General features: G+C 42.4%; 1 protein-coding gene across 3 annotated transcripts in view; it reads left to right on the top strand.

Annotated features, from left to right (window-relative positions):
• The window catches only part of spidr (scaffold protein involved in DNA repair), a 46,806-nt gene that overhangs the window by 19,633 nt on the left and 12,531 nt on the right, over positions 1–14,642 (top strand). For all 3 annotated transcript variants that reach the window (XR_002169315.1, XM_019878925.1, XM_019878926.1), the window contains exons 10-11: positions 38–279; positions 11,824–11,979. Coding sequence is in view for 2 of the 3 variants with exons in the window: in XM_019878925.1 (XP_019734484.1) it covers positions 38–279; positions 11,824–11,979 (398 nt within the window). In the remaining variant the exon portion in view is untranslated. The remainder of the gene's footprint in view (positions 1–37; positions 280–11,823; positions 11,980–14,642) is intronic.

Genomic DNA, 14,642 nt, shown 5'->3' with positions numbered 1-14,642 from the left:
AATACATTTGTCCAATTTGCACTTCTGTTTTTTTCAGGTAGCTGCCTGTGATGGTTCCAGCAGGAGGAGCTCAGCTGTCCTGGCAACACAATGCCATTCTCTCCTGGAAGCTATAGCGGGCCTGGGCCAGACTGGTTCTGTGGCCCAGCATGTGGTGGTGGTGGTGGTGGTGGTCCAGAGGGTCTACTCCATCCCCGTGCCTTCTGCATCCATCGCTAGCATCAGACTGCACTCCAAGACCTCCTCCGCTGCTCCTCCTCTTGAGCAAGGCAAACGCAGGTACTGTCGAACCACCCCCAACCCCCCACACACACATCTCCAGGCCTTGAGTTTTTTCACCAGAAAAATCTGGAACACATTAAATATTTCATGTGTTTTGGGATGCTTTCGGGACCACGATGTGGAGGACTCCTTGGTGGCACAATGTGTCTCAGTGGTCAGGCTATTGTTCGCATCCCAGAAGGCCGAACAAAGCGTGCACACTGTAGCCATATGCCGTTGCTTGACAAAAGGACACAAACATTGTCTTATTGAATCCAGCCGCACTGCGAATGACACGTGCCAAATTCTCCACCAAAAAAAAAAAAAAAAAAAAAATGGAGCCATAGTGATCTTTTGGAATCTCATGCACCAGCATGCCAGAGTTGAATTGCTGCCCACTTGCTGGCTGGAACAGGTTTGTAACCGTTACCTTAATTTTGCAAAAACAACATATAGTGTGTGTGTGAAAGGGTGCCACGCTAATGACAGCTGTGGTCGCCTCCAAACGTTGATTGTTACACTCCAACACCACAACACAAAAACTAGGAATACACAATGATAATCAACCACATTTTATCCCACTGTGTCTATTCCAGGTGTTTGTGATACTGTACTGTTATTCAACCATGCTCAGTCAACTCAGCCTGAAGTGAATAGAATAGAATGGAATAGGATGCATAAGGTCCGCCATGCACTGAGCAACAGGGCTGTAATTAGTTTTTATTAGTGGCCAACCATCGGCAACTAGTTTTGCTACGATTCAAAGCTTGATTCGCAGATGTAAGGGACAATCAAAAATATTGTGTCGTGTAATGTTTTCTGGAAACACAGCGAGATCCGGCAGCCGTAAAGGGTTGGGCCAGGGGTTGGCAACCCAAAATGTTGAAAGAGCCATGTTGGACCAAAATAAACAAAAAACAAATATGTCTGGAGCCGCAAAAAATACAAAGCCTTATAATGAAGGCAACACATGCTGTATGTATCTACAGTATATGACCTACAGTACATTAGCCTGCTATCAACATGACTAAGTTGGATACAAATACACAACGAGCATTCATGTTTAAAAGTTTTTTTTCCCCCCTGCAGTTCATCCTGTAGTGGAGGGGTGCCCAAACTTTTTTGACGGAAGATCTACTTTTCGAACAACCAACCTCCCGCGATCGACCCTTTACCGCACACGCGCGCATACACACACACTTACACCCGCATGCCGTAATGAGATGAACAAGGCACGGGACGCACTTTCGCAGCGTGCTAACTATCGTAGCTCACATGTACCGTTTAAAAATGCTTCTCTTGGCCGCCCTGATTCCCATTCTTAGCAAGTACCCTCGGTGACTTGTACATGAAAGGCAGCAGGTTTTTTTTTTTTTTTTAACAACAGCCTCCTGACTGACATCCCTAATAGAAACATTTTTTTTTTTACAACAGCCTCCTGACTGACATCCCTAATAGAAACGTGTGTCGCAGGCAATGACACAAATATTCGTTGATGAAATGTTGACATTTAATATTTATTCGACACATTTTTACAGCATCGGAAAACGTTAATGTTTGTGTCACGTTTGTCCTCTGACAGAAACCATATTAAAACCAAAAAATATATTTCCCTCCCATCTTTTTCTATTTTCAAACATTTTGGAAAAAGCTCTAGGGAGCCATGTGGGGGGGAGAGGGATGCTAAAGAGCCACATGCAGCTCGGGAGCCGCATGTTGCCGACAACCCCGGGTTGGACGATATATGACCGAAAAATATATCATAGTATAAATATTTCATATTGGTTGATATCGATGCATATTGATTTTTAACAATATTAATTAAATAAGTCAACGCAATTATGAAAAAGTCAAATAAATTGCTACATATAAAGATGAAATAAATGCCTTTTTAAACATCGTCCATTCATATTTTGTCTGATTTTAACTTGATTGCGATGCCAAGGGTCTGACATGGCTAACACTGGCGCTAGCGTGTCAAAGACAGAGAACTACACTTGTACACCACCATCTGGAGGGGTTTAATCGGGTTTGTGTGCAAGAGTTTTACTGGTCGACTGGTCATTTATTTGAACCAAATTATGCCTTTGTCTTGTTCCGCGTGAGTATGCTGCATCTTCTTTGTGTCTGGAAGCGGCTGCACACGACAATGCCGTAGCTGGGGTTTGTTTGCGAACATTTTATCAAAGGCATTTTCTATTGATGTCGATCACATGTCTATCGCGATACTTCTTGATATTGAATTACGGTCCAATCCTACTTGAGAATAAAATGTCACACAGATTAAAGTAGAAAAATGTTAACAAATATAATACTCGCGAAACAGTTGGTCATGCCTGCAACACATTCTGCCATCTGTTTTTTTCCTGACATGATTTGTGTTGCCATTTCTTCTTTCTTCTGCCCAAAGTAAAAAAAATCGCACCACACAAATTGCTGGAAAAATCTGTGGTAGCATAAAACGCTGTTGAATTTCAAATATTAGAAAAAGCTGCATCCAAACCTAACCATATTGCCCCCAATAGATAGGACCACACGCTGTGTACGTGCATGGAGCTAATTTTGCTGTTGTAGTGACAACATCCGTTGCAAAGTGACACACAGCAGTCCTTGTTTGAACCACCCACCACTGTTTCCCAGAACTTTAAAAGTACCCCTCTCATTGTATTCACCCATTTTTCTGGCAGTTGAAGCGCTCCAGTTTCCTCCCGCTATTGTGAATGGAGCAGGGTGTTTACTGGCTATTACTCCATGTCTACTCTGTGACAATCACACCATGTTGTTTGTGGTTCAATGCAAAATACAAAACTGGACGACGCTGGGGCACTGCACATATTTCATTGGAGGCGCTAGCAGTATTTCCTCCCTTTTTGTAGATCCCATGTGTTGCCAATAAGTTTGCCACGTTTTTTTGTTTTCCAAATAATTATACGTACATGTGTGGCCCGGTTGTCCAGTGGTTAGAGTGTCGACCTCACAGTGCAGAGGTCGTCAGTTCGATCCCGGCTACGGCCTTCCTGTGTGGAGCTTGCATGTTCTACCCTGTCCTGCGTGGGTTTTCTCTGGGTACTCTGGTTTTCTCCCACATTCCAAAAACATGCATGGCAGGCTGATTGAACACTCTAAATTGTCCCTCGGTGTGAAAGTGACTGCGGATGATTGTCTATGTGTGCGATCGGCTGGCAACCAGTTCAGAGTGTTCCCCGCCTACTGCCCGAAGACTGCTGGCATAGGCCCCAGCACGCCCCGTGACCCTTGTTAGGACAAAGTGGTTCAGAAAATGGATGGATATTTATACATGCAATATGTATTTTCGCCAATAAAAAAAGTTTTGTTTTTTTTTTAAGAAGACATGCTTAATTAACACCTTATTGTTTATTTCATTGTTTTATATGTATGGGCTAGAAGAGTTTTTCTTACAAACATTTAATGGAATTATGGCTTTACTTCTATGCCTACAAAATCGATATGGGAATATATGTTTCCAGACCTCTTTATAATCCACATTTCTGAGGCATCGGAATTGGTAAATGCACATTCATTCATAAAGTTTACCAAGGTGTCCCTGAAAACTGCTCCTTGCTGTGCAGTGCATCTACATTTCGACAAGTCATGCCGCTGGCGGTAAACCAGGAGCGCTGCTAACAGTAGGAGAAGAAAGCATTTTTGCATCCAACATAATAAAATTGTAATTTAGGAATACAGATGACTCAAAAATATATGTAAATCTAAAATATCGGGATATGCATCGCCTTGAATCCCAAGTATCGTGTGACACATATATCGTGATTCTATCGTGTTGCGACCCCTGTATCGTGATACAATGCGTATCATGAGGTTGTTGGAATTACCCAGCAATAGTGTTAGCAGTAGCTAACAGTAAGTTCTTACTTCTGTACAACTCCAAGTTATGGCCATAATAAACCAAGGACCTCTGTACAAATATGAATTATAGGGCCTTTGTAATTTAGCGCTCACAGTCATCTGGCCAATGGTGGGCAGTGGGTCTGAGCACAGTCTGTATGAGTGGCCAATTAAAGTTTCATAGTTGAAACACGAAGTCAAACCGGTCCAAAGTCCTGCACTGCAGGCTGTTTAAAACCTCCTGTGACATTGAAATGAGACACCGCAGTGGTGTTGTAGTTAATAAATTAGTGGATGAGCTTATTGAAGTCAAGCGATTCACTGTGACTTGTGACCTTTACTTTCGTGGCCCAATACTCGTGTTTTTTTTGTTTAGTTTTTTTTTTGTCCTGTGCTGAGTAATAAAATAGGGCTTTGGGCTTGGTCGGAACACTGCTGACCACGTGATGACGGCTGGTCAGTTGACACGCTTCGAGCCTGTCTTAAGGTTGTAATCCGACCCTCACGCCTGCCATGCTTCCTCTGTTGCTGGTAAACAAAACGCCCCCCCCCCCACCCCTCTTCCCTCCTTTTGGCCGGAAACACGCTCTCCCTTCTTTTTCACGCCTCTCTACTTAACCACAGTCAACAGGTTGAGTTAGTAGTTACGGGATGAAGGTGGGGCTTACTGATAATGTCTTCAGGATATTTCTCAGCCTACTCATTGTTACATATTTGCCAACGTACTATATATTGACCTGCACTTCTTCCCTTTCTTTCCTAACTTTTCTAAGTCAGTTTCTTGATGAAAAAGCAGTCTTGCCATGCCACTTTGGGTCTGAACAGAATAGACAGGCTTGTGGGGGTAATGGAATACATGTTACATATTCAGAATTTAAAAAAAACAAGAACAACTACCATATTCCATTAGTTACAGAAAAACAAAAACATACAGGGTGTCTATAAAGTCTCTTTACCATTTCAAAAATGTATTAAAAATGCAATTGATGAGATATATTATTCAGATTTGTTCTATTGTATTCAGCGTTTATTAAAGTTTGTTTTTACCTCTTTTAATACATTTCTACATGGGCACCATTAGTTGCACGAAGCACATCAAGACGGTCCTCGATTTCTTGCCATGTTCGCTGTAGCATAGCCTCATCAATTGTGGCAATGGCATCAGTCATCCTTTGCTTTAGGTCAGTAATGTCCCTTATCTGTGTTCGACACACGATATCTTTAACATAGCCCCATAGAAAGAAGTCCAGGGGAGTGATATCTGGTGAATGTGGCGGCCAAGGAATTGGCCCATCCCTTCCAATCCACCGGTCTGGAAATGTTTGATTGAGGAACCCACGAACATGCAGCCTGCAATGTGGTGGTGCACCATCTTGCTGAAAAAATGATGGTTGGTTGTGGTGCCACAAATTCAGTTAAAAGGTCATGGTAAACATTTGCAGAAATTTTGTAGGGGTTCATTCAACATCACCTCTTTCACAAACAGGATCCCTGAAACACACAAATGCACTGTGATAAAAAACTTTAATAAACACTGAATACAATAGAACAAATCTGAATAAAATATCAAATCAATTGCATTTTTAATACATTTTTGAAATAGTAAAGAGACTTTATGGACACCCTGTATAACCAGACTGCAGGTACATTTATTAAAAATGGAGATTTTTCCGCAGCATTACATTTTCCACCCGGACAGAGTGACATTGTTGTTTCAGTACTCAGCACAAACAGTGGATAAATTGTCAAAATTGTCTCGTCGTGTAGCTCAATGGGACGCCGTTATTCCAATCACTCGGTGTGTTATGGCTGAGAGCAAACAGGCGTAGATTCACAATCGAGGAGCCAGGGGAACTGACTGTGTCGTTTCCTCCACACTAGAGGAAAGGAGGAAGTGGTGACCGCTATTCACTCTTTGTAAGGTACTCACTGATGGACCGATTTATATTAAATGATATTTCTAAGGATAAGTTTGAGCTGTCACAGTACTGCTATGATGGAGCTGCACTTAAGTTTCACCTTGCGTTACAAATCATCCACAAATGTACTTTTTAAACCATATTAACAATGAAAATGGCAAAACTTGGCAAGGGGAATAAAAAGTATTTTGTGGTGACGTCCCCTGTTTATCGTATCATATCGTTGTGCGCGTGCGATGTGGGTGAGGGGGAGTGACGTTTTAAGCTACCGCTGCAAGCATTGCTTAATTTGTCCTGTTTTCCATTTATATCAACAGCAACTTAATTAGCAAGCAAGTCTACTTTACTTCATGGGATGAATTGTTTCTCTAGCTATGTGAGGCATTGCCTTCAGGGACAATTCCAAAACAGCACTTGTTTCACATTGTCAACAATCAATCAGTGAATCCACCCATTTGCACCCATCAATTTATCTATGTTGGTGATTCCACAACCAAGGCACACAGTTGAAGTTTGAAAAATATCACGGTACAACGCCAAACAAATGTCACTTGAAGTCGAGACACACATCACTGAAATACTTTTGTGCTATCTAAGTGAAGATCGGTAATTTGTTCTGTCTCCCTCTATAAGTCGCTGGCATAGATAGATGATCAAATGAAACAGTATGTGTTGTAAATAAATACATTTTCATCCAATTAAGTGAAACTTGATCACCATTACATCGTCTAGACGAGGAGTGGGCAATCCCAGTCCTGGAGAGCCGCTAACCTGCATGTTTTCCATGTCTCCCTGTTGCAACACACCTGATTCTAATGATCAGATCATCCTGCAGAAGCCTGACATTGAACCAGTTAATTTGAATCAGGTATGTTGCAACGAGGAGAATTGGAAAACATGCAGGGTAGCTGCCCTCTCATTTTCCCCTACACCCCTCGCGATCATCTTGGGACCAGCCCGCGGGCTACTGGTCAATCGTGATGGACTGGTTGGACACCCTTGGATCAGGTATGTTGCAACGAGGAGAATTGGAAAACATCTCAACTCTGATCACAAGCTCCAACTGCAGACTGGCACCCCTCGCGATCATCTTGGGACCAGCCCGCGGGCTACTGGTCAATCGTGATGGACTGGTTGGACACCCTTGGTCTAGACCAGGGGTGCCCAAACTTTTTGGACCGAAGATCTACTTTTCGATCAAACAACCTCCCGTGATCGACCCGTTACCGCGCACGCACGCACGCAGGTACACACGCATGCCATGATGAGCAATAGCCTGACGCTGAGGCATGCGACGCACGTAGGCAGCCTGTTAACGATCGTAGCTCACGCATACCGTTTTAAAATGCTTCTCTTGGTCCTCCAGATTCCCATTTTTTGCCCGTCCCCTTGGTGAATTGTCCAAAACAAACTCTGAATGAGAATAATGATAATGATAAAAGATATAGCGTAACAACTCTGATCACAAGCTCCAACTGCAGACTGCTGCGCGCTAACAACTTCCGGTGACGCAGTCACACGCCACTGTAGGTTAAAGATGACCTGCTTTATTTTCTTTTCTTTTATAAATACTTTTTGTGGAAGTGAGACTGATAGAATGATTAGGGTGCAGTGTGCATTAACACAAAAAAATATATTACTAACATGCATGTTTGTTTTTTTTCCCTCTACACCCCACGGATCCACTTGGGACCAGTCCTTGATCTACTGGTCGATCGCGATCGACGTAATGGGCACCCCTGGTCTAGACTCTATTCAAGCAGTTGTGGCTAAACAAAACTAATCATGCTCATGCATGTGAACAGCTGCAATAGCTAGCACCATTTCATGCTGCGAAGTAAGTCCAAATGTCAATAAATCTTTATGAAAGTGGTTGAGGTTCTTATATTCGCTGATTGTTTTTTTTTGTTTAAAATTTTAAAGAAAATAGTTTCAAATATGTTTGTTTGTTTTTTTTTGATTGTTTGTTTTATTCTATTTCTTTTTTGTTGTGGAAGACGCAGATTTTCACTAGTGGCAGGTCGGCCCTGCCTTGATTGCCACTAATAGCCGGGGTCGACTATATATCAAACTGTACATGAATGAGTACCAAAGAAGCAGCGTAAAAAGGTAATAACGTATTCAATAGTTGCGGCTCTACTAAGCTGTAGAATTGATGCAGATGTGAATGGGCACAGCAGCAAGAATAGTTAGTCTTATTGAGCATGTCACCAAATAATGACGCGCATCAATAGATAGTGTGCAAATAATTTCATGGTTCATTGTGTTTGCCTGAGTAGTTTTCCAGGATGCTGGTGAAGGGGGGGCTGGGGGGTGGGGGGGTTGTTTAACCAGCATCCTGGTGGTCCTGCTCTGGGTGACGACAAGGACACTTTGTGCCTCTCATGTCGGCTCCCTAGCCTCAATGACTCACTTCTGCGCTCACCATGTTTTGATACTTTTGTTGTTAACACACCCAGGAGAGGCACGATGAGGGCGATATTTATGCCTGGAGAAGATGTTGAGTTCCTGTAAATTTGGAGTAGAATAAACAAGAAGATTAACTGTTTGCAGGAAGTGAGAAGAGTCTTTATTTTCTGCGGCCGTGAAGGAACACAATGTGCTGCGCGGATCCTGTTTCAGCCATGTTTATCAGCCTCCTTGCACCGATTGGTGGACACCGCGCAGAAAGGATTCCCGCCTGCCTCCCCCCCCCACACACACACACACACACACACACACACAAGTGAGGCCTCTGCTGTATTCTTTATGCGTGGGTCAGTGACTTAGCACGTTGCCAAGTGAAGTGCATGTGCTTTCTTGGACTCTGTGCGTGCATGTGTGTGTGCGTGTGTGTGTGTGTGTGTGTGTGTGTGTGTGTGTGTGTGTGTGTGTGTTTCAGTGTGCGCACGCAGACTAAGTGGATCGTAGTTCCTGGAAGCAAAGTTGTTCTGCTACGAATTCTGTGCTTGCGCACAATAACAAATTCCTCAAAACAGCCTGTGACTGAAAGAGTGAGGGGTCTCGCTATGAGGAAGTGGGGTGGGGTGGCGGGGGGGGGGGGTGAACGGCCACAGGGAGGAGGGTTCTTGTGTGTGTCAAGCTGGTACAACCACCCTATTTGTTATCTGTCAAGTGCTAGATCAGATATTTCACTTTTCTTTATGGGGGGTGGGGGGGGGCTCAAGTTGAGACAAGCTGCTGCAAGAGCAAAATCTGAATATTTGTTTTGACCACATTTGGCTCCAACAGCGAGCGGCATATACTGTTGACATTTCTTTGGGAGCATTATTTAGAGAAAATAAAAAAGAACATGTTGTTTCAACTTCTGTTTCTAATATAATCTTGCATTAACAATGACATGAATTCATCTGAGCCCTGTTAATTTTTATGCCATTCAAGGCGTACAATTCAAAGCGCAACCGCAAAAGTGCCACAAATGTAGAGGTCAAATTCTCATCAATTGTGACGCCAACTACTGCGGAGCAGGTCTTACTAAATGCCTGATTTTGGGCGGGCCTTTACTATGACTGGCCGGTATCGACATCCTCCATAAGGACCCGCTAGCTGAAAATGAGGCTGGTATCGGCCCCATACCGATACCTGGTACCTGTACTGGCCCATCCCTAGTTTGAATGAACCCCGCTATTGAATAAGTACGTGGTTCAAGTACAGAATGTTTTCTTTATTTTCAGAAATAGGCCGATCACAATGGATTTACTCGGCTGTTTAATTTTAATGGTTGGCCAGCCACTGCAGTCCTAACTATTTGTGTACAAGCACTTAGTCAATTTTCTGGAATACGTTTCCTCGAAGCATTAGCTCAGCAATTGTTTTACGAGGAACAAAATGTTCCTTTTCTTTTGACCACAACAAAACATTCGCTCATCACTACTTGAATCATTTATCAGCATCTGACGTGTAAAATGTGAGCATTTTTATGTTTTGGAATGATCAGAAATGATCCTGACGCTTGACACTTTGTGGTATGAACCGTGTTCTGTTGGTGACACATTTCTGAAAATGAGTCCCAGACTGGGTGGGCTCTGTTCACTCTGCGATGAGCCACAAGTCAATCCATATGTGGTTCCCTTTTTTTTTTTTTTTGGTTTTGTTTTTTCGAAGATGAATTTGCGTGTTGGATGAATGCAAACAATTGGGAACAACCTCGTTTGGTACGCTGGTGTCCAGCATGACGAGCCCATGCTGAGAATGTTGTTTTGACATCTATTTCGAGATGAACAAACACAGGACCAACCTCAAGTTGATCAACGTGCACGCTTATAGTCCCAGTCAGGTGGTTGAAAACCATCTCCAAACTTTCCCAGTGCTTGGAATTTTTTTTTTTTTTTCCCGCAAGCATGCACATACATGACGGGCTCTCTGATGGCCCTCCCTCCCTTTTTTTCCCTGCGCTCTTCTCCCGCCTACTCCCATTCCCTCACTTGTCTCAGCGGGGGATTTAACCTCCACTGTTTACTCCTGCGAGCTGGTGCGGTGAGCATGTGTCTGGACTTGACTGCCAGAGATAGATACCGATGGCCTGTCGCGGTTCCAGCCCGTGAATTGCGCCGCACTTAGGCCTGTGTGTTTTTAGGGCAAAGGTCCTTTCTGTCAGCAGCAGCCTGTCAAACCAGCCACCGCCATCACAAACACTCGAGACACCTCTTGCTTTGCATCGTTGCTGCTAACTTGAATTTATTTTATTTTATTTTATTTGTGGCTTGTGATTCTCAGAATGGAACCTGGTTTAGCACTCTGCGAGGAATCGCTGCATAATAAGGGTGCTCTTAGGACGTCTGCACATGCTCAAACTTTTAAGTTGACATTGGAAAGTATGAGCCTTTCAGTGGAATGTTGATAAAAAGCCTCGAAGGCAGAGAGCAATATTTTTAACATTTGTATTACATGAACTCCGACACCCAGAGGAAAAAGTTGTAATTGTGCCACGATAGTCAGCATTTTATGAACTTGCGACATAATTCTCGTATTATAACTATTCCTCAAAAAGTGCAAGTTCGTATGCATTTTTTCCCCTCATCTGACATGAGGTGTAATATGATCACTTGATTCACATATTTTTTCGTACGTGCCTGTATTATGTTTTGTTACTTAAATGAAACTTTCTTCGTGTGATATGACTTTACGTACATTACTACATCATTTTTTTCTTGTCAATGCAGTGAACAATGCAACTTTATTCACTTTTTTCAAAATATCATTTTGTGTGAGTTCTAATGTTTTTTTTTTTAATAATCATGATATAAAAGCTGGAAGATGATGCAAATAAAGTCATAGTGTTCCTATACAGGAGATCCTTGCATATTCGCGGTTCAGCGCCTGCAGAGTCGTATATTAGCAGATTTTATTTTGCTTTCTGTTCCTCCCATTTTCTCTCAGTTTTAATGTCGATTACTGTTTTTTTTTTAAATAGTTTTTGGTGTTTTATATCATTCTTATCCCCACTGTACTACTATTTTTATTTGTGTGATATTACAGACTTGGTTCACATATTGGATTTTTTTTCTCTTTCGCGTATTGTGACTTTTGATGTAATAGAACTTCGATGTCATAATTTGCTTGCATATTATTACAATATATTTCTTCGAATATCAAGACTTTATTCATTTGTGTTGATTCTTTTCCCTACTTATTTGGATGTTTTGGTATAATTATGTGAGCATTTCTCATGAAATACTACAATTTAATTCTCTTTATTTAAAAATCATTCTGACATCTTTGTTTTGACTTATTTAACGTAATGACTGAACACGGCACGTGTGATGCTTGTTGTTTCCAGGCTTTGTGTGCTGGTCCAGGACAGCTTTGGGATGTTCAGCGTGGTGCAGCTGCACCTGCTGGACCGGGATGACCTGCGCCAGTATTGCCGGGCGTGGCTCGGTCGGACCTGTGTGCTCCGAGGCGTCAAGGTAGTGCAGCGTGTCACCCGAGAAAGGTGAGATCCGGCTCCGTGGATAAGTGGTGAAAAGCAACTTAACAGCCCCACGCTGAGGGTTTTAATAGGGCGTCTTGTCTTATCTCAGTTGGGGATCTCTCTGGGAAAAGATGAAATGATTTCGATAGGCGAGGCTCGTAAAGCAGCAATGAGATGGCATGGCGCTTCTTGAAGCTCAAGTTGTCACACACATACACGACTTGACCAAATGATGTGAAATGCTGAGCATCCCCTTCGCTGTCAGTCCGCAGCTCTAATGAAATTTGTTCGGTTGCCCGACCAGTCGTGCACTTGTGTTTACATGTAAGCTGATACTGAGGCTGCACACTCACGAGTCCGCCGTGAGCCACCATGGTCAGAGTCCCAGATTAGCAACAGTTAGAAGAACTGACACGAGAACATTTCATGGCGTCGGCGAGGGGGTGATATGTTTATGTCCTCGCGGATAATGTTCCTCGAGGTGGTCAGTGACGGATGAGTCCCTGCTCTGCGCTAACACATGGCCCATGTTGTTGGCTTCAGCCGAAGAACATGTGGCAGTGGCTGGGGCTTGGCCAAATGTGGCTTTCGATTTTCTTCTAGGAACTGTTTTGATTCGGTTCTTTGCAATCAGTATTTTGTAACATGGTCGCCACTTGAGTGGAAAGAAAAATCGAGCGAACCCTCCAAGGTCCAACATCATTTCAAATTCAAAACAGTTCATCTTTTCCAAAGCCAGGCAGCACGGTGACCTAGTGCTGAGTGTGTCTGCCTCATATTTGGGATTTCGGTTCCCGCCTTCCTGTGTCAAGATTGCAAGTTCTTGACATGCTTTGCTCGGGCGTCCGCCCACATTCCCAAAACATGAGTGTTGGGGTCACTGAAAACTCTCAATTGCTAGCGTCATTCTGTCGTGATCAGCCACCAACGATAGAAAATGGATGAATGGCTATTCAAAAGTCGAACAGTCGCCATTTCGTAACCATCCACTTAGTGCACAGGCAAGTCACATTTGAATATTCTTAACTGTCACACCTGTGGAACTTGAATACCAATGCATTCAAAAAATAAAGCAGCGATTAAACGTGATTGCCATGGGGCAGAAATGCATTTCATTTTGTTCATTAATCGTCATTCAAATGTCAAATGAAGTCAGGAACTTGGAATATTTAGTCCATTCAAAGAATCAATCGAGAACAACTCTTAACTCTGCGGTCCTTTGAAACATTTTAACGTCAAGAGTTATGCAAGATTAAAAAGAAGTCAACCGCGTCAAAAATATACACAATAACAAGAACTTTCAAGAAAATATTTCTTCTTCCATAACTGTCACACTTCAAATGTCAATAGAACAGCCACTTTGATATTGTGTTTGAAATCAAATGTGTTTGTTTTTATGGTACGTTAACTGTCTGCGAAGTGGAAAAATAAGTAAACCACCGCTGGAAAGTGCTTGTGAAACATAATTAGTGGCTATAGCTGGCAGCTAAAGATAGATTTGGAACCTTTGTCTTGTTCTGGGCCATTTTAGTTTGTACAATGGACCCTCAAGAGCCATACGAATTTTAATGAATTACTGGATGGGAAAACTCACTGTTAGATGGATTCAAAACACACACAGTGCAAATATATATATATATATATATATATATATATATACCAAAAGTCCTAATTACACACGATATTTGCGTGAAAAGCACTTCAACAAAAGAAACCAAATACAGTGATCCCTCGCTACTTCACGGTTCGTTTATCGCGGGTTCAATACATAGAGGATTTTTTCAAACATTAAAAAAAATGTATATATGTGTGTGTGTGTGTGTGTATGTGTGTGTGTGCATACATATATGTAAGTGCAATATATATAGATATACAGTGATCCCTCGCTCTAACGCGGTTCAATTTCCGCGGCTTCGTTGTTTCACAGATTTTTTAGTGCAGTTTTTTTTTTTATGCTTTTAACCCTTTAAATCAGAACGCTTCGGCGGCGCTGCGTGTCGACAGTACAGTATTTCCAAAAACTATTAGTTATTTGTTGAAAACGTTAGTTTTTTTGTAATTGGGCCTGAAAACAGGTTTTGGTCTTTGATTTCATTGTATATATAGTTAAGTATTATATAATAACTGAATAAAACAAATAATACTTCTTCACGGATTTTACTTATCACTGGTTCTTTTTGGAACGTAACCCCCGCGATAAACAAAAGAGGGATTACTGTAGAGTCTGAGACTCGTGATCTGTATCCTGTATCCTGACTTGTTCTCGTCTGCCTACTAGGGCTAGCTCGAGGGCCTTACGTCGAGACTGGCCGTGGGCGTTATAGAGGTAAGATCGGTCCTAAAAAATCGAGCCCGACCCGAACTGGCCCGAGGGTATTTAAGCCCGACCTGGCCCGAGCCCGATCACTTAGCTTGATTTGCAGGCCCGAGCCCGAAGCAAACCCGACATTTCATATTTTATTTGTGAGGACTCGGGAGGAGGAGGGGGGATTTCTGATAAAAAAAAGCCTGCCTTTTGTAACGAAATCTAAGTTAAACAAGACTGTATAAACATTTACATCTTTTATATTTCTGTTTCTGAAGAGGTTACATTAACCGACAATTTTCTATCATTGACGGATTTTTTTTTTTAAGAGTGGACGGGGAAAATTTAAGGCCGTCCGTCATTTTGACGGGTTGAAAAT

This window comes from Hippocampus comes, unplaced genomic scaffold (assembly GCF_001891065.2).
Source record: "Hippocampus comes isolate QL1 unplaced genomic scaffold, H_comes_QL1_v1.1 scaffold85, whole genome shotgun sequence".
NCBI classification, from domain to species: domain Eukaryota; kingdom Metazoa; phylum Chordata; class Actinopteri; order Syngnathiformes; family Syngnathidae; genus Hippocampus; species Hippocampus comes.
Note: the sequence above shows the minus strand (reverse complement) of the source record. Positions and strands in the feature narration are given on the sequence as shown.